General features: G+C 42.0%; 1 protein-coding gene across 4 annotated transcripts in view; it reads left to right on the forward strand.

The window, feature by feature from the left end:
* ntrk3b (neurotrophic tyrosine kinase, receptor, type 3b) overlaps nucleotides 1-21,299 on the forward strand; it is a 203,138-nt gene that overhangs the window by 63,464 nt on the left and 118,375 nt on the right. For all 4 annotated transcript variants that reach the window (XM_086189931.1, XM_086189958.1, XM_086189950.1 and 1 more), the window contains exon 4: nucleotides 20,546-20,614. In XM_086189931.1, the coding sequence (XP_086046057.1) occupies nucleotides 20,546-20,614 (69 nt within the window). The remainder of the gene's footprint in view (nucleotides 1-20,545; nucleotides 20,615-21,299) is intronic.

Below are 21,299 nucleotides of genomic sequence, written 5' to 3' on the forward strand. Positions count from 1 at the left end.
CAATCCCCCATCTTTTATATTCATTGTTGTTCAGTAACACCAAAGAAAACATAGAACTAATTCAGTAAGGGGAAAAAAAGGGGGGGGGGTACAACAAAGAAAAAAAACACCAAGCAAGAATCATTGTATTGTAGCCCTCCGGCCGGAGATGAGCCAGCTCAAGTGAGTTATGATTTTTAGAGAAGCTAACTTTGCTCTTCTCTGAAATGATGTTAGCAATCATAGCTTACACTCACTGAACCCTTCAGTCATCAGTAGAGCTTTCTCTTGTAAATGTCACCATGTGCATGTTCTGTCTGTCCTCTCTCTCTCTCTCTCTCTCTCTCTCTCTCTCTCTCTCACACACACACACGCACACGCACACGCACTATGTCAGGCATTTTGAGATTTATTCATTAATTTCAGGGCTTGTGTTTTTATTTATTCATGCAATTGAATTGGATAAAAGTACTAACACTATTCTGTTAGTTAATTCTGCATTTTTCAATTCAGTTGCAAATTTTAAAGATTCAGGAAACAACTTATCTTTTTAACAGAACTAGTTTGTCTATTTTAATTCATTAAGTGGCTGCTTAATAAATATTTCGTTGTTTTGTTTTTCAAGGCGAGAGGTTTAAAAACACTCTCAGCCCACTGCAGGGCAGTTGTGTAATGTTATACTGTATCATTTTTTTGACTTGTGAGACCTTTTCATTTCTTCAGCAGCTGCTTGCATTTGACTATTTAAGGGTGGGTTTCATCAGTGGGCAGAGGCTTAAAGATCCTGCATGTGTGATGTGGGTTGATTTGTACTCGCCAGGCAGCTTCGCACTGAGGCAGAGTGAGAAAGGCAGAGAAGCAGAGGTTCTGCAGAACAGAGGAGGTGTGGAGGGAGGGAGGGAGGGAGAGAGAGAGAGAGAGAGAGAGAGAGAGAGACCTTAAATGCAACAAGGATGCTTTAGACAGTCACAGGTCTCTGGTTTTTATTATCACACTTCTTTCCGATGGCTGCTACTGGTCATTAGTTTCAGTTTCATCCTTTTGTAGAACAATTCTTCATCAAGTGGATTTGTCTGCATGTGACTGCTGTGTCTGTTTATTTGGCAGCAGAATGTCTCAAAATCTATGGGACTTGTTTTGATGAAATTTGTTGCAAGCATGATTGATATTAAAATGAAAAGTGATGAACTTCTCAAGGCGCTCTTAATCGAATGATTGCTCCTGAAGACTGCTGTTGGCTGTGGGCAGGATGCAGGTCAAAGTCCCTTGAGTGGATATCATCTTCCATAAATCTTCCTGGTGATATTCTGGACCTTTGATCCAAAAGGCCTATTTTCAATACCATGGTCTGTATATCCAGAAATGTTGAAAACATGTTAGATAAATTCCTTGAGGTGATGAGTACTGAGCCCCTGGAGGTGGTTTGGATGGGGTTCTGGATCCAGCAGAATGTTCACGGTCCATATCCTCGTTGGCTCCGTGACAGACGGATACGCTCTGTTTTCCAGTTGCAAAAAGCATACTTGAGTAAGCAGTGCTTGCTTTAGAGACACAGATATTCACAATAGTCTATTTCAAAAGATGGTGGAAAAAAACACTGCACTGTACCATTATAAATGAGAGCCAGGTCATAATGAAATCCTGCTTGTTTTTTAATAAATTAGGTCTTCTGGGTGAAGAGTTTTCAGTCTCTAAGCAGGTGGTAATCGAACAGATGCACGATTTCCTTTTTGTTTGGTGGATTACTGTACTGATTTCATTCAAATGAAATATGACTTAAACAATAAATTAATTTAACAGTCTAAACCCTGCGTAAAAATTAAATCGTGACACAATTTCTGTTCCCACAAAGCATGAGTTTGTTTACAATAATATGAATACAACTTCTTGATCAGCCACACTGGTGCTTGAAGTTGAATGCTCATCCTCCCCTCAGTTCATTATTCACTGTAGAATGGCGTCAACTATTCAGCATGTGAGGAGCAAAATATTCAACAGTAGTACTCTCCACGCTGGCGTCTTACAAACCACATATCATGTAATAAATGAATATTGCAATGCATGCAAACTAGCAGATTAAATACAGCTTAACAGGTCTGGGTCTCGTTCAGGGTCAGGATGGCTTGACCACCTCTCATTCAAGCCAAGACCAACTCTGTCTAACATGAGACGGACGGCAGCTTCAAACTTAAACTTCAGCAGCTCCGGCGGCAGCCTGCCAGCCCCCTGAGCTACTCCAAAGCTAAGTTGTAATCCCCAGCCAAGGGTCTGTGTGGTGGAGGGGGTGGGGGCAGGTTCCTGCATTGCATCAGTATATGTCTCACAGCTGAGAAGGTGCTGAGGTGGTTATACAGCGTAACACCTGCCTGGATGATTGCCATTACTGCACAGCAGCTCCCAGCATGTCCCAGCATCCCCTCTGCTGTAGCTGTCATACACAGCCACCTGGGGCTGCCATCCTGACTTGTTTTGAAGGGGCTGGCTAAGAGGAAAGATAAGCAGGGGCAATTGTGACTGTTAAGCTGGTGGGGTGATGCGGCTGGCACTGAGCTGGGCCGTCCTCATGGGTCTCAGACAGGAGGCGGGCACCTTGACCCAGCCAGGCCTGCCAGATCTTCATTCCCATCACCACGCTGGAGACAGACATTTTTTACTGCACAGTTATTTATTCACAACATTTGGCCAGTGTGTGGCTGGCAGCTGATGGGGTGGGGCTGTTGAGCAGTTGGGAGAACGCAGAGACATGGGTGAACTCACGTCCGTCACGGCCTCATCTGAGCAGAGCCACATCTGTGCACGGGGATGCTGGAGAATTTTCTTCCACTCACTTGTACTTGTGCTTGTGTCCAAATCAAGATTTGATCCCTTTTGAACAAGAATGATAATAAAAAGTCATGGTGGATGAATTTGCTACTTTGGCAGGTCACCACAAGTAAACTAATGTATGGAATTCAGTGTGTTAGCATTTGGCAGAGTAAAATACATGAACACTTGCAGTCATCCCACAGGAATCATGGGATTCACAGGATCCCTGAAGAAGTGTCATAGACGGCTCAGACAGGCCTCCCAGCATCCCTGAGGTGATTTAGCCATAGATTCTGACAAACAACCTATTAAGGCCAATTTTGTGTGTCTTGGCTAAGTTGAGTTTGTGTTCCACTAAATGCAACAACTTTATCACTCTGAGTTAACTGATTGTACGTTAATGAAGAGGAAGCTTAGAAAGATGGCAATTAAATGGTAATGAAATCTAGTCGGTCATTTTCACATAAGGAGCGCTTTGATCAAAGTTTCCTGGCACTTGGCTTCTTGGAGCCATTGTTTCTGTTTCCACTGTGGCCTAAAGTGTCAGGAAGATGATGCAAATCAGTCTGATGAAATATGTTTGGGGGGCGGCACGGCTCGGAGGTAGAGTGGCCGTCAAGCAACCGAAGGGTCGCTGGTTCGATCCTGACTTCCCCTGGTGACCAAGTGGAGGAATCATTGAGCAAGAAACTGAGCCCCTAATGGCTCCTGATGGCCCTGCAATGGACTGGTGACCCGTCAAGGGTGAACCCTGCCTCTCACCCAATGTCAGCTGGGATAGGCTCCAGCCCCCAAGACCGTTAACGGATAAGAAGTGTAGAAAATGGATGGATTGATGGGAATTTTTTGGCAGGTTAAATGTTGTTCACTAACCAACGCGATCCAATTGTCACCCTTCTAATTCTAACTGCTAGCTGACGCTAACTGTGGAGTCAATGTTTTGTAAATCAAAAGTTGTCTTTGATCGGTCGTTAAAAAATTAGGCTCGTGTGGTTACAGTGACCTGAAACATGAATTATGTGTGTTTTTTTGAGACGGTCTTTTGAAACAGGCCTAACAGAGGTTGTTGCTGCAGAAGCTACACACATTAGCCTGCTCAGGGATGTGAGAAAAGTTCCCGAAGCCTGATGAAATAGAGTGAGCTTGTTCCTTCAGATTAAACATGGTGGGTGAAATAAGAGAAACTGCATTCAGAACCTTGCACCGCACTGGACATGGAGATCCTCAAAAGCTTTTTGGTTCCCCCTGGAAAGTTCCCGCAATTGAAATGCACCTAAAGAAAACCTGAAGTTAAATTTGATAACAGAATGAATGTATTTTCTGGCTTAAGCTAGTAACTACAGTCAGACCTTTAAACAGGAAGGTCAAGACTACAAAGCTGCGGCTGCTGCCCATTCTGAGGTCAGCTTCTGAGGAAATAATGCGAGCAGGATAATTAGGCGAACGGAAGCATTTGATATCTAATATAACTTCACCTGATGTATTCCCTCACAGAGCCCTTACAATGACCTATTACTCAATTTAACCGTGCTTTCATGGTGTGAAACAGGAAATGGTGGGAAAAAAAACTTTTTTCATGTGTTGAGTATCCACGGGATTAGTGGAGAGAGCAAAGAAGTGAGCTGCTTCAAGCTGTGCAGGAGGAAGTGTGAACCACAGGCCAGAGCAGCCCTCTCCAGACTCAGGCAGCCAGTAAGCCAACTGTGAAGCCAGGCGTGGCTGTGCCCATGTTTTACTCCGCACTGACATGACTTAATTAAAGTGCCACGGCCTTTGTTTAACTTCTTCAGATTTAATTGGATCATTAGCAGCACAGATTTAATTACAGCCAAAGCGAACGGTTTGGATTTAATCTGCACCTGAAAATCTTATCAGAACAAAGACAATCAGTTTTTGATGTAACAGAATGGGGCGCTTGTATTCACATCCTGACGGAGCTCATTTGTGGTCCAAACTGTTGAATATTGCTCATATATGTATTTAAGACTAATTTAGACTGTGTGGCAGAGTTTAAAAAAAAACAAAACAGTGGAGTTAGGATTTAACCAGTGTCTGCACAAAGATGCATCCATGATGAAAACATGTGACTCATTCATTGCTACGTTATTTTTGTTTAAGTGTAATTCAAATGAATGAAAGATAAAATAAATCAGTCCCTAAAGTTTTAATTTGTACTATTGTGTACTGTAGTTATATTCACCAACGTCAGACCAGCACATTATAAAATGTGATGAAATGAACCGAAGATGAAAGCTTATGTATTTATTCATTAGTATGAATAATTTCAGATCTCCACCAACATCTTCACACTATTAAAGTGACACTAACTGAATTTGAAAAGACAAAGTGCTGTTGGGAAGGAAACTTGCACTCTAATTACCTGACTCCCGCTGCAGGTACATATACTTCAATACATTATTATGTCTTCGTAGTTTGTGGAAAACAGATAGTCCTGCAACATCTTGGCAGAAAACAGCAGAGAATTAAAGAGCTGAAGATGTGAAAATTGGATCTGGCACAACATTTTGATATGAAAATATTGAAAAATTATCCACAGTGAGTCTGGTGCAAAATTTCTATTAAAATTTGTCTAATTTTTCTGTCTCGGGTCCATTTCACGCTGATTTTTGGCCCGCCAATTTCAGTTGGGCAATTAATAGAATCATACTGTATTGCAGTGATAAAAACATAATGAAATAAGCAGAACATTTTTGAGTGCACTTGTTAATGGAACAGAGATGGAATATTGTGAATTTTGCAGTATTTTTCTGCTCGACCTGCTTTTGTGTGACATCACAATAAAACCAGAGGCGCCTTCACCACAGTTGATGTGCTTCGCGCTGCACATCTATGTCATGTGATTGGCCAGTCTCATTGCGGCATGTCAAATTTCAAACACGACCAACCGCAGTTTGTTTTTCATTATTGTGATTTTTGATGCTCTTGGAGTGTGAGAACTAAGAACAAATACAATCAACCAACCCTTTGTGTGATTTTGTGCCAGGACTTCTCCTGATGTATACGGGACTCGCTGCAGTTTGAATCCTTGGGTGAAATGTAAGTAAACAGTTTCAGGTGGAAGATTAAAAGGCTGAACTGCTGCTAAATGCTGAATTTCCTCTCAGGTGATTGTCATCATTGTCTACTCTTTTCACTTCACCTTTAAAACCTGCACCCCCGAGTCAGTGTGATTAGCTCTACTTCGATCTTCTATAAACCATCTCTCATTACTTGTAGATGCCACTTGGCCAAAGCCGTCTCGGTGTGTGATGCATGACAAGGTGATGGTGTTATTGTTGCAAGAGTGCAGTGTGATGAAAGGATAAATGGATCCTCTAGGCTAATGGAGCGAGGCGGCCCAACCTGCAGCCCACTGAGTGGAGCCAGCTGTAACCAGGCTGGAAGGAATCTCTCTGGCTGGGCGGCAGAGCTGTTTTTCATGTTCTGAATGCCGCTGTGCTCATTTCTGTCGCCGAGAGCGGGAGTGATTTGGATGTCACCTGCCAGGGTTATGTTTCTGAAACAGGAGGTCCATCCACCTGAATTTATCATTATCATTCTGCTCACAGCCTTTGTGCCTCGCTGACGGTGCTGAGAGGCTGCCGGCTGTGCAGATGTTAGACATGACACGACGCGCTGAGCTGACAAACAGCGAGTGTTCACCAAACCTCTACTTATATTTACTGACCATTAAGAAACTGACACTTTTTTATGGGAATAAATGGACTGTCTGCAGAGAGGCGCTACTTGATGTGACTATTACCTGCCATCTTTTCAATAATCTGTATCAGTGTTTTCACTGTGTGCTCCTTAAATCCTTTAAACACCTCATTTATATTTCTTCTGGCGTCAGGCTGGCTGTGACTTGACTAGAATACAAGTCTCATTTCCACAACTTTAATCTGCTGTGATTGTATTTTTATGAGCAATATTCAGCATTATTGTGGGAATTGGTCAAGTAATTACTTCCAATTGACTGCCTCTGGAATATTATTCATTTTCATGTAGTTCCTTGGAGAATCTTACAAAATGCCTCCTGTTGCATTAATATGATTATTACTTTTAAATAGAATTCCAGAAATGCTGCTTTGCCTGGAATAATTTATGCTGGCTCATTTTCAGCCTGCTGTGTTTCTTCCAGTAGTGAACACTGGGCTTCACCAGCTTTTCACAGCATTTTATCAGTCTTGGCTCAGCTTTGACCTCGGTGGTGAGACTCCTGACCTTAGCTCTCCCCATGCCTCCCCATGCAGCAGCTGTCAAGGTGTGGGTGGCAGGCCATCACTTTAAGATAACAATGCGTTATCTTAAGATGCTTTGACAGTGAATCTTCATTCCCCCACACCCTTATCTACATTTCCATAAATTTGCATTGTTGTTGTGTTAGTAAGTGGGGCAGCAGAAAGTTGAGTGTCCTTGAGGCCAGTGTTGTTGAGCTGTCAAGGGGAAACTGCTCATCATATTTTTCTCCTTTCCTTTTTTTTAATGAAATAGAAAAGAGCAGAAGCAGTCTTCAGCAGCCCTCATTTCATGTGTCTGATTGTTCAAATGCACGAAAGCACATTCACTTGGCACCCGCGGGTCACTGTATATCTGCTGTCTTGTGTGCCGTTAACAAGCAGTTAGGGTGATAGAGGGTGTGTGCATTCACTAGATGTTTTTGAAACCGGGTAAATACGCTCGGCATCACCAGTGGAACGTTCTACTGTAACAAAGGAAACAGTGAAGTAAAAGAAGAAGTTGCTTCATGCAGAAATGTGCAGTGTCCTTCGGACGCAACCCTTTAAGAAAAGACAAGTAACCTCTTATTCATGTGCGTGTCTGGGCTGTGCCCCTGAGTCTGATATCACTGTTTTGTTATCAAGAACCGCTTCCACAAATTTGATTAAAAAACGATGTATTTCAGGGTTTGCTGCAGTTAGTCTTCTGGTTTCCACAGTAACCGATACACACGCAGCATCTTGAGATGCACACTGAGAGGCAAAGCTGCACCGCAGCCATAGAAGGAAAGCTTCTTCTGAAATTAATGAAAGCTTGGCGCAGAAATTAAATTCCTGATAGATGTAACCGAGCAAAGGCCTCAACAGTTGACGCATGCCTTCATCTCTGTATAACACAAGCTGATGATGTAAACAAATCATTTAATGAACAAACCTCGTAGGCTTTTACGTCCAATTTACAAAAGCTAAAATATTTTCCAAGATGACAGACTCATGAAAAGGAGGAGGATTTGTTACTGAATGGTGTTTATTTCATGTGTAATGTGTTTGCGTGGTCTATGTTTGCAAGGTGGGATGTGCTTGCTTGTCCAAGTCTCTCTCTTTTTTTTTTTTTCCCTCGGGCAAGTCCAGCCCTCCAGTCGTAGATGATATAATGAATCTCACACATTTTATGATTTTGAGCTGAATGATTAATGACCGGCTGACTGAATGAATGAATGATGTCATTAGCACCAGCCACCAGCCAATTGTGAGAGAACAGGCTGTCATATCGGTCTCTGGAGGCTGGAGCCCAAATGTTTTTCCTCAAATGTTTTTGTTTGATTTGTGTCATTACCCCTCAGTCAGTCGGCCTAGAAAGTCCTGTAAGATGATAACATGTCCATGTTTTTGCATTTTGGTGCTCTTTATTTACTCATTTTTTTAAAATCAGTGGTGTTTATATAAAAAAAAAACAATATTCTGTGTGTAACTTGAACATCTTATTTAGTTACATTTGTTGTGGAACAATACTAAATAAGATATACAGTAATTTCCTGGACTTGGAAAATAGCGCATGTACTGTATCTGTGCATATAACTGCTCTGAACGTGGAACCAGAGCTTCAGTTTCCCTCAAATGCATAGACCCTTCCGGGTACAAGTACTGATGTGCTGCCAATGAGCAGCTCGACTGCAGCAGTCAGGGTTAAGGGTCTTGCTCAAGGGCGCCTCAGTGATGGTGGGATGCTGGTGATTGAACCAGCAATCCTCAGGTCATGAGTACGCTTCTCTAACCTAAAGGTGGAGGGTCTATGTGTCTACCCACTAAAGAGGAGTTAACGATGAATGAGCGACTTAGTTAACCAGTCATGACATGCTGTTCCTAGTCTGTGCTCGCTGGGTGACCGTACACACAGAGAGCACATGCAAACAAATGATTAACATACAGTGTTATGCTGGGTCAGTAAAAGTTAACTCCAGTTCAGCTGAACTTTTAAATTGTGGGTATTAAGTTTAGTTAAGTTAAGCATTTAGCAGCTAAAAAACGAAGTATGGATGTACGTTTGTCAGGTGGCCAGACTCAAAGCTCCAAACAAATTCTGCAGTGATTCTTTATCTGCTGAATTAATAAATACCTCGTATCCATGTAAAAGTAAGTCAGTTGATGAAACCTTAATTGAAGTAATCATTTTCATGAAATATTAAGGATTTTGTGAGTAATAGAGTGCTTTCATATTTCTGTCACAATGTACCCTGGTGTCTGTGTGCCTTCATTCTACTTCCGGGAGGGTTTTTAATGCTCTGCAGCTCACTTCGTCCACTCACAGACTACTCTGAGTAGCCCCTGATGGCAGAAGTTAACATAATTAGATTTTTCCAAACTAGTCCTCTAGGAGGATTGTATATAGTATTCGAGCGAGTCTGCAGTGAAAACTAGAGTAGTTCACCCTGCAGCTTCTGACAGCAGCAAAGAATTCCCCTACTCCACATCTAGATAATAAATGCTGTGATTGCACAAGCCTTCAGAGCTCAAAAGACTTGTGTCCATTTTCTTTCTGTTCCCATGGCTGCTGTCTCTGTTATTGGTGGTGGTGGTGGGAAATCATTGTAGCAAAGACAGAAGCTGAGGCCGGGCCTGTGGCTAAGTAGTAATGGTTTAATTAACTGCAACAGCGTTTAATCCAGTCCTCGGGATAGTGCAAGTACAAATGGGCATAGCAGAGCGGCAGAACACTGGGCTTCTGCTTCACTCTGGCCTGGCATTCCTCTCCAGGCTGAGGATTTGGAAGCAGGCCTGCCTCCGATGAATGCCTCAATCACTTCTTTGAAACCTCTGGATTATGACAAAGATGGACTAGGCTGGTCTGCTCCAAGCAAGGGATGAACAGAGTCCCACTTTGGGGGATAGTGCCATAAAGACAAGTTCCTGTTTAATTTCTAGCTGTAACTTAAAGTTCAGCGACTTCATTGTCACCTCCATCTTTGATTCAGAGTAGTTTTCCATTTTGGACACTTTTGTAATTTCATAAACAAACAGATGGAGAAGCACTCTCAGGAAAAACAAGGCTGGAAAAAAAAGGCTTACAAAGTTTCTCACAGTCATCTGAAGAAAAAAAAATACCCCTGGGTGTCTTTATTGGTGTTTTAATCAACTCTAACATTTTATTGATTTCAGCGAGAGGCATTTCATAACGCAGCAGGCCAGAACAGGTTGTGCGTACCTTCAGCTGAACAAGCAACCAACTTTTCTCCATGGGAGCCCCCCAGCCTCATCACTGCAGCCCACAGACTGCCTCTTTTCCCTCCGCTTGTCGATTAAAAACAAGAGCTTTTCACTGAATTAAGTCTGAGGCTCAGTGCATATTTCATGTGTGTAATTAACAAACGCAATCAGAATCACGGATAAAAGGTTTGAGTATACCTGTGGCAATGCTGTCAGCCCAGTGGCAGTCCTGTCTCTGCTTGTCTCATTAGATTGATGGCAATTTTCATTTCATTGCTCAGTCTTTATTAACATCTTCATCCCTATCTGGAAAAATAATCAGAATGATGGCTTAAAGGCTTCGTTCTCTTGTGTCTCGGAACGTTGACTCACATCTCTCCTTTGCAATCAGCAGCATAGACGGATGACTGTGCACGATACCGTCCTGCATTAATTTCACTGACTGAAACCACAGATGATATTGCCGGAATGTGTTCCAGTGACTAATGTCTTTACCATTACTGTGCAAACCTGACTTAATGGCTCAGTGAGCTTGAGTGTCATGACTTTAGTCCTGGCTCAACCCCCCTTTTCATTCCATTAACTATATTTTGCTGTGTTGGGATAAGAATCATCCAAAGAAAAAAATACTATTATATTGAAACTAATTTGTTATTGGGTTATTACACTGTCAACAGGAGTCGCAAAAGATACTGAAAAGGCAGGATTAAGACCCTTATTAAAAGAAATCATTCCTCATCATTCACTTCTGCTGCTGGAGCAGATGAACAGATTTGGCTGGAGTGTTATTAATGTTGTGAGTCATCACAATGCCTGTCGTTACACAATAAATGAAAATATATTCATTTTCACTGATTATTTAGGTAGCACCAGTAGATTTTCGAATGCAGCGGTCAATCAGTGTGAATGCTTTGGTTTCAAACAAGGACGTGTCAGCATCTCATACACGCATGAATCCTTGGGCTGCTGGGCTACCATTGGTTTAGTTCTTTCAATGAAAAGTTCAAATTTCTTAATATTTTGCTCGCATGCTAACATAAGCTAAGCAAAACCTCATAGCACTGCTACGCCTAAAGATACAGCCACGTAACTTGAACATTTTCAACTTTGAGAAAGAAAACACGAGTTGAATAAAGGAGAAGCACAGTACGTCAACAAAAACCCTTTATTTCTTCAGTTGTCTAACACACTACAAATTTGACTAATCTTTTGCGACATTTTGCTGCTAATGCCTCTCACAATAGCGGCATTTTCACAGCAGCCATTTTAAGGAGTGATAAAGAGAGGAGTATTTACTGTGTTCCATTTGGACAGGCTCAGGCCTCCTGTATTGGTCGTGTTGGCTCACGGGAATGGCTGTGAAACTAATAGAGGAGAATCGTAATTAGTTTAATCCATTGGATCATTTTTATTCATTTTAGATTTTTAGCCAAAATGGCTGCTGTGAGAAGGGCTTTTTATTCCAGAAAGTGTCTGATTAAAGTTCAGAGAGGTGCTCTGCTTTGGCTATGAGCAGATTCTGTTGTGAAATGAAGTTGCTGACCATAACTTTAGCCTTCAGGAGCACATGTGATGGCACATTACTGTTTTACGTTCCTTAGGTGCAGTTTTGAATGAGATGGTCCACGCTTGGTGGGTGGGTGCTGACATCTTGTAATCTTGCAAGCAGACAGCGCAGCACATTGCATCAGGAAACAAGCGTCAAGCTTTCCTTGGTTTACCACGTATGAATTCCAAAAGATTTTACTTATAATCAGAACAGAAATATAACTAATATCTCATTGGTTGAAGTACTGTTGCTGACAGTTGGGTGCCGTGCACCTGCAGTGGGAGGGGAGGCTTGTTGATTTGTATCCCCAGTGGTGAATGTTGTCTTCCTTCGTCAGTAAAATAGCGCTCATTGGGGCCTTGAACATGAGCGAACCAGATCATGCTACAGATTAGTCACATCAGATGGTCGTAAACAAACGGCCGACATACAGGCGGTGTTTTGCCATGCCATGATGTGCCCGTTTGCTTCACTGAAGCAGCCGAAGGTTGTGGTCTTTGCTTATGTGTCAGGCGATATTTAACCCGGTTTGGATGTGGAGAAGGAAAAAAACAGGAATGAAAGCAGATGAGAAGAATACTGCAGTGAGATTAGTGCGACACACACATTCTACAACCAAAGGATTTTTCTGAGATTAAAGAATTGACTATTTTTATCCCCTCTCCCCTAGAGCCAACCTTACCTATGCTTGATGCAGATTTGGGGTGAATAATATTCTCGTTTATAATGAAGTGTGGCTGTTTGAAGTTTCTGCTTGGCTGTTTTGATGAAATGAATTCCATACGGTCCCTCCAACACAATTTATGAGGCCCACTCCCCCACTTTGTATCTGAAGTGATTGAACTGTTTAATAAAGAGATTTTACTCTAATTCATCTATCAATAGCACAATCTCTTTGCAGCACGTCCTTCACATCACAATATATATTTATTTCTGTTCTATTTTGTGAATGCTGTTCATTTGCCATGGCGGATTTTTGTTAGACAAGGTTTTATGGTAGAACAACTTTTTAAAAAGATGCATATCAATAATTTGTTTATATTATTTAAGTGTAGCGTGCTAAGTCTGAGGCGAGGCGAGGTAGAGAGAGCCAGTAGCTGCTCCCCAGCTGTGACGTGTGATTTTTTTTCTTCTGGTGTGCAAACCCCCAATCTTCTCCAGACGCACTGCACTGTGGCTGGTGCTCGGGACTGCAGTACACGTGCTGAATGTATAACTAAAGAGGGAAACGTTTGCTGTCTGCAAATGATTCTGTTTTTGAATTAGGCCTCATATTTTTGCATTAATAAATCATTACCTCATTGATTTTCAGATGTTTGGTGAATCACGAAAAATGAGAGTCACTGGTGAAGTGAAAAGTTGATCCTCTTCTGTGTGGCAAAAAAATATTCCGAGCAGATACATTGGCTCGGGGCTTGACATCACATCGACCATCGTCTCATTTTATGCAGCACTATGGGCGTATCAATGGTATGGTTGAGGTTGGGCAGGAGTCACTGTAATGGCTGATAACAAAGGATTTTTTTTAAAATCTATACTGACGCTGGAGGGACTAAATACTTCGGCTGGCTTGGGAACGCCTCGGGATTCCCCGGGAAGAGCTGGTGGAAGTGGCTGGGGAGAGGACAGTCTGGGCTTCCTTGCTGAGGCTGCTGTCCCCACGACGATGACGACTGACAACATTGAATGTTGCCATCGGTCACACATTTTGAGGAGTAACAACATCAACAATGTGTTTGATGTTTTTCCTTCCTTTGTTTTTATTGTGTATTCGTAGTCTTAGTGCTGCATGGCTGACATATTTTTATGGACCAACCCTGAGGTTAGCGATTGCCAAAAGTCTGGGATTTTCAAATTGTGTTTTTTAATGCTTTGGATTATCATTGATGAATAAATGTTAAATTGCATGATGCTCATTCTAAGCACAACTTTACTTTAGGCATTTATTGAAAACGTATTAAAAAAAAATCTCATTGACTTTGACATGAGGGAACAGGAATGTTAAACTATTCTAACCTCCGACTTGTTTCCATACCACTCTAGAAAAGTTTTAGAACCGCCACCTCAGCATTTCTGGATAGAATTACTGTTGGTTCCCTTGTCACAATGAAGGTTTTGGTTTATGCAAGTGATGCTGCCAGCCAGCTAGTTTTGTTCCTAAGATCCAGAAGGGGCCAAAGATGCTCCAAACAGGTCCAGGTCTAATTCTTAGTGAGTTTCCTGGCTTGGATCAGTGGCTATTGATAGCGTCAGCATTGCATTGAGGAACATGCTGTGTAAATTAAGCTAACGCCAGATGACAGTGGATGTGAGGATCACAAGGAACCAATCCAAATGATGGTGGTGTCAGGTATAGTTTTTAAACTACATGAACATAATTCATAATGAGAAACTGCACACTGTGTGTACTGTGAGCAGCTCAGTCTCCTTTAAGAGGACTGGGCTATTCAGGTTGGACACCCTTAAAACGGAAAAAGGAGGAGGGTCTAAACAATACAATCCTGGATTGCTTCTTAAAAGTTTGTTATTTTTCTGTATTGATATTAACCTTGAACAACCTATGTGTAGCTGTACCATAGTTCAGTGAGATTAAACAAAGGCGTGCCCCTTGTATTTCAAAGTGGTCAGGCAGTTAGGTTAGAAAGTCTCCGGTGTCAGCTGTAAAGCCAGGGAACTGCTGAGTTAATCAATCTCCAACATAACAATCCATCAATCTTCCCAAGCAGCAATCAGAGGTAAATACAGTGTGCACACATACAATACATTAGTCAACAATAGTAAAATCATTAACACACAAGGAGGAGGTTGGCTTGGACTGACGTTTGATGAAAAGGGAAAACAGATCTTGTGGCAGTAGCTGTACCATACAGGCAATGAAATGGGACCCCATTTACTCCTGGTATCAAAATGCCGTTTGTGTCCAGACACAGGACACAGCTCAGGGACGACACACGTTACAGCAAATGCGTCATGCTCGGGATGTGAGTGGATCTTGCATGACCCCGTGGAATGCGTGTTCATATTTTCATCACGTAAAGCGTGACAACTGCACATTGCTTTCCGAGTGTGGACGTATGCGTCTTGTGTGTCACCAGAATACCCTGCTTGGTGCATGGTGAAGCACGTGGAAGTGCGCAAATTCTGATGGCAAGTTCTTTTTAATGTTTCTGCGTAGAAAATGTCAGGCATGTTTTTATGGTGTCTGCGTTTATAACATGCTCGGATACGGATCATATTTTAATACCAGGAGAGGCATCGTGTGTACCTATGACTAAAGAAGCACTTGTTTCCAGGTGATATATGCATGCATACTTTTCATTATATTTCTTTTTGTTTACAGTACCTTCCTCAAAGAATGGTGTCAAACCTCGTGGCCCCTGGGCGATATCGCTATAGAACTTAAAAGTTGAATCAACACGCCTAAAATATGTAAAAAATATACATTTTCAGGCGTGACACAGCGAGAATATGCATATCAACATACTGTACATTCAGTAGTCTATTACCATGTGCATTCAGGCAGGAGGCATGCTGTGGGTGTCAGCTGTAGAGATGATGGCGCGTTGGACCAGTGAACCGTGAGATACGTAGGATGAAAAGCATGAAATAAGTTCTGAGAATTATCAGACTGAGACATGCGGGAGGCTGGTGTGGCATACACACTCATGCAGACCTTATTAGTAGCTTATAACTGTATTTTCCACTGTTGAGTACCTCCTTCTTTGTGACCTTCCAGCTGTGGGACGGCTCAGGGAGGTAGTAAGTCCAACCTTGCCAAAATGAGGGGAACCATTTGAGAGGATGCTTGGTAATAATCAGGGAGGGCTTTGATGTTTTAAGCGCTTGATCAGCATAATAAATACACTCAGCATAGAAAATCAAAAGCTTCCAACCTCCAAAACAGTAATAATAAACTGCACAACTCTCCTGTCTGTTAGAGAAGCTTACATTTTATTAGAGAGTGTGTTTCCAGGAAAAAGGTTTCCTCTTCTGGTGTTTGCTGAATCGCTGTTTTGTTTATATTAGTCAGTGATTCCAACATTGTGCAGCACAGATGACACATTTTTGCAGGCTGACCCGGAAGTCAGCTACATCATGGGTTCCCATGACCTTAATCCAAAGGAATGGCGCCACACGCAGTAGCCCGAACCATCAGCTGTGTGTGTGTGTGTGTGTGTGCAAAGAGAACGGATGAGTGGATAATTAGACAACATGAAGTGTTGCTAAGGTAGAAATGTGCAAATGTGCTGTACACATATATAAATATAGTCCATTTCCCATTTAACCGTAATATCTGTGGCAACATCCGTAGACCTACTTGTTAGTAGTCGTCGTTTCACGAAACACAAGAAAGATTTGAAATTCATACATACGGAACATCTTAATTTAGTATGAAAACCCATACAAAAATCCCTCAAAACCAGACATTTTCCAATGCTAACGTATGTCTTTGTTTCAGGACTCATTATTCCGTCTCTGTGTGAGGAGAGTGGGTGTGTATGTTCATTAAACAGGTCCAGATCATCAACTGGTGACTAGTTTCCTGTTTGGAACAATAATGACTGAGTCATAGCATTTCTAACTTTATATCACTGCAAATTTCTTTTGGTAGTCTCTCAGTGCTGTTGAGTAAGAGGAGCTACTTTGAAATGTCATCTTCTTCAAAACAAAAGGAAAAAATGATTTCCTTTAAGATTGACACCCATGATATTTTGAAGTAAGAAATTATTTTTGGAGCTTAACAATTCAGTCGTCAAACCTACTCATAACATAGGGCTCCAAGACTTTTAAGGGGGAAAAAATGTATATGCTGTGAACTAAACAGGAAGCATGAAGAAAAGCCTTCACGCTGCAGCGAAGCAGCCCTCTCTCAGCCTCAGAGATGACGACAAGATCTCACGACGTCCATATTCTTGATCCGCTGCGACACCTTGCTCAGTGGCTGTCTGGTTCTCCTATGTGTGGTCCTGAATGTCAATCTGCAGAGCTCCCCCACACTCAGACAGTAGGTACCAGTGATGCTGCACTAATTAACCAACCCTCTCGAGTAGCCCAGCCTTCCCCATGGCATCTGCGCCAAACAGAATTATTAAAGAAGGAAGAAGGTGGTTGGCAGGGGGGAGGGGGCGTTGCACCTCCTCTGCAGAGGAGCAAATACTCGGGTTCAGTTTAGCATTCAGCTTGTGGCCCTTCAGCTGGGAATCAACGCTGTCATCAATATTAACACCTAGACGCATCTGTCGGTGTAACGCATATTTTTTACACAAACCTGATGAAAATTTCATGTGAATCACATACTTATAATTCCTTATTCAAATGAGCGCCTGTCTGAGATGTGGCTCAGCAGCTGAAAAGCTGTTGTGTGGCTTCTTTGTCTGCAGTTTAGTAGTGGAAGCCTGTTTGTCCCTTTGTGTGTTTGCTCGCCAGTTCATGGTGTACGTCCTTCCAGGCCTGGAAACTGAGCCGCCTAGGTTATAAATAGATTCATTTTCTACACCACTAATTTTTTAATTTAATAATCATTGGCCTTCCCTCTCCACAGCGCTTGGCCTTCCTCACCTCCTGTCTTTTGGCATTCACTTGGCTTTGATGGCTTATTTGCTGATTTGTTTATATATTTATTAATTCATTTACCCCCTCCCCAATCCAATTTCAGCTGACATTTCTTGTCGAGATGCAAAGGATGACCTTTGAAAACAGAACACTTCCTGACAGAGATGTGAAGGAGGTCTCATTCTCTGCCTAGAAAACACTCCTCCTCTTCACGTATCTCTGTGGGTGTGCAGAAGGAAGAAAGTCCATTTACATTTGTCAATTCATCTAAATTGAATATTTATAAGTGGGCACTCGCTATATTTTGTTTATCGCAGAATAAACGACTATGAATTTTGTAAGAAATGTGAATAACATTTGAACCAAACAAAGTTGACCAAGGTCAGAGGGAAATAAAGCCTGGCTTTATATCTTCAAGCTGATTAATTACAAAGAATTTGTGTGATCCATGCTAAAAGTGGAACAAAGCACCATCATACTGATGCTGAGCTAAGCTAAGCCAGCTGCTGTTTACATACATTGATCATCAGTATTGATCATCTAAATCACAGCAAGAAAGTGAATCACATCATTTCTAAAATTGTTGTGTTTACTCCCGCATGCCAAATGTATGGTTGTGTCTAACTAACCTGAACTCTCTTGTGTTGATTGCACTTTCAGTTTGTTCATTCAAGCTTGCTGGATACTTTTTTTTTTTACTGTGCAATTACTGAAGAAAGGATATAAATTTATCTCAGCCCGCAAAACGTAATGACTGGCAAATGTTGCGCACACGTATTTTGGTTTGAGTAAAGCATATTATCAGCACACTGTCCATGGGTAGAGTTGCAAAAGAATTATCCATAAAGATAAAATACAAAAACTATAACTATACAGCAACAGGGAATAATAGTGTTTAGCATTAGCAACGGGCTGTTGGGACCTCTCGGTTGAATAGATAGTTATAGCATAGGTGCGTGTATAAAGTCATCAAGTATTTGCGGGTATAAAACACAAATCAAAGCTCCTTGAGGTTTTTTGGAGAATCCTGAAATGGCCTCAGAGCCGTGTGGGCAGTTTTTTTTTCTTTTTGCGTGTGAGTGTAATTTTATTTTAATTTTAATTTTCAATTTATTTAGATTTTTTTTTCTGACTGAGTTGCTAGTATCTACCGTAAATTCTGGACTATAAGCTGCGACTTTTTTTCGACGCTTCATGCCCTGCGGCTTATACTCCGGTGCGTCTTATACGAGGATTTTACCTTCACCCTGGGGTGTGGCGGGCAGCGGCAGCGGGCAGTAATTCCCTATTGTTCCTGAAGGCAGCTCCAAGTACCGTACTTAGGGAAATTCCTGGCCAAATGTTATGGTAATTTCTCTAAGTACTGTACTTGGAGCGTCCAGTCCATGCCACGGTGCAGTGTAAAAAGAGCATCACACGATATTTTCAGTCATTTGTACTCACCCTCAAGATGGAGAGCAGAAGAAGGAATGCTTATGATGCAGCTTTCAAGTTAAAGGCAATCAATCTGGCGGTTAAAGATGGAAATAGAGCTGCAGCACGTAAGTTTGGCATGAACGAATCGATGGTGAGACGCTGGAGGCGGCAACATGACGAACTGACCCAATGCAAAAAGACGACAAAAGCTTTCAGAGGTCATAATAGCAGATGGCCCGAACTTGAAAACGCTCTGGAGGACTGGGTCAACACGCAGAGAACGGGCGGCCGAGGTGTTTCCACCGTGCACCGCGGCTTATTTACCGGTGCGGCTTATACGTGTACAAAGTTGATTTTTTCCCTAAAATAAGCATCTGCGGCTTACATAACGGTGCGCTCTATCGTCCGGAATTTACGGTATTCATTATTCACATTTTAATTGAAAAGCCACATTGATATGTCGATGCAGGCATGTGTTCCAAATGTTTTCTTTCGTCAACACACAGTCTGCCTTTAGCAAAAGCTAATATCAGTAAGATTTTGATGAATAGTTCAGCGCTATCTCCATTACGATAATCTTTGTTCATCTTAGTTAATAGAAGATTAATTGCCCAGCCTTATTTGAGGGTGTGACGTCCTGGCATCTCGTATAAATTTAAAAATGCAGTTGGAGATCTTTGGTCTAATGGGTGTTGATGTCGGCGTTTATAATTTGACGTGTCTATTTGAGAGCTCACTGTGTCTATTTTGGGGCGTGTGATTTGATGCAGACGCTCAGCTCACCTAATAAGCTGCTGTTTTCTCACCCACCCACCGTCTCTGTCAGTAATGTATTCTCTCCATGTAAAACACAGTCCTCCTGGGACCGCGGGTTTTCTTTGGGACCTGAAATTCTATGCAGCGTCTTTAGATATTCTCATAGTGTATTCACACTGAAACACATTTTCAAGGTGACATTGTTTAACCACTGCATTTAACTCCATGCAAACATGTGGTTGCACTACTTTTACCTGTCTGTGTGTGTGTGTGTGTGTGTGTGTCTGTGTGTCTGTGTGTCTGTGTGTGTGTGTGTGTTTCTACAGGCTGGTGTGTGTAATTGCGTGGATGTGTGATCTTAATCCAAACAAGGGGCCCACGACATTTTCTCATGCTGTAACGGCTCAAGTTGATGCCATATGGGCTGATAATGAGATTTGATGGTCCACTTTATGACAAACTGCTGTGCCGATGCTCTCACAGAGACATTGTGTGTCTCAATGACTGTAGAGACAGATGCCTGATGTTGATGTTTAAAAAGATTTGAGGTTCTGGTCAAATCACTTGTTAGTCTCTGGCTATTCGCTATTGAATTTAGTGTCTTCCTGAGCCGCAGGGGTTCCTTAAGTCAATTGAATTATTTGACTTGAAAGCGGTCAACTTTCTTTTATTGAGTTGGCTGAGCCCTGAAGCTCCACTCAGTCAGATCTGCTTCCCTGTCTTTGTCAATAATGCTTTTCCATTTATTAATCTGGGCCTGTTTTCTTCCAATTTGTTGTTTTTTTAGTTAAACAGATTCAAGTCATACTGCAAGCAGAAGCACATGTTGATGTCATGGTTTAGATAAGGAAACTGAAAGAGGCAGAAAATTACATTCTTCCTCAAAAGGAAGAGGAAAAAAAGACCAAAATGACCGAGACAGATTTTCTAATCAGGTTTGTGAAACTAAAGAACAGGAAGAAATGACACAAAAACACTCCAGCATGACATCAATCAAGAGATATAAAACAGGTGATATGAAATAATTCAATCCAACTTTCCCTTGTTTTTCTTTCCTCTGCAGAAACTTGTCAAAGAATCCTCTCACCACTCTGTCGTGGCAGCTCTTCCAGCACCTCCAACTCTCAGAGCTGTAAGTCGTCTTCCCTCGTCTGATCTTTCTCGTTGGCTTTTGTTTGTATTTTATTAGAGCAATTTATCATCCCTCCCCACGCACTGTCTGCCTCAATACAAATTGTTTTCACTGCATTCCATTATAATTCCTGTCTTTGTTGTACAAACCCTCTAATTTGTCTGAGCACATATAAAAGAGTGAACCTACAGGCACTATAGTGGCACTGCGATCTTATAAGTCATTTGTTGACTCAATTAACGCACACAAAGAAAATGAAATGGCCTGTTAGGAGGAGGGAGTCTGACCCCATTCTCGTGTTTGTTATGAATATTTTAGCAATCATTGTGTTCATGAAATGTGTTTGCTCTTTCACCACCAGTGAGAACATTGTGATGTCGACCCGCTTGTAATTTACGCGTCATTAGGCCTGTCAGTATTGTCCATCATTTGAACCTTCGCCGCACTCTGAACACAGGCGTCGCCTCCTGCGTCTCCTGGCATATAAAGCTGACATATAGCAGGATGTGATACAAGACTATTTCAAGCAGGCCTCCTTATTATGCTATTTTCAGAGGTAGAAGCAGGGCAGCTCCTCCGAGAGCGCGGCACAATGCTGATCTGGGGTAGTCCTGCGTCTGTTCACTCCTGGCAGCAGAGACAAGGGGAAAACGCTGCTTGCTTTGACAGTACACTGTTGCATTTT

The sequence above is a fragment of the Aulostomus chinensis genome, chromosome 2, assembly GCF_037954235.1.
Source record: "Aulostomus chinensis isolate RoL2024-O1b breed Wild chromosome 2, RoL_Achi_v1.0, whole genome shotgun sequence".
Taxonomy (NCBI): Eukaryota; Metazoa; Chordata; class Actinopteri; order Syngnathiformes; family Aulostomidae; genus Aulostomus; species Aulostomus chinensis.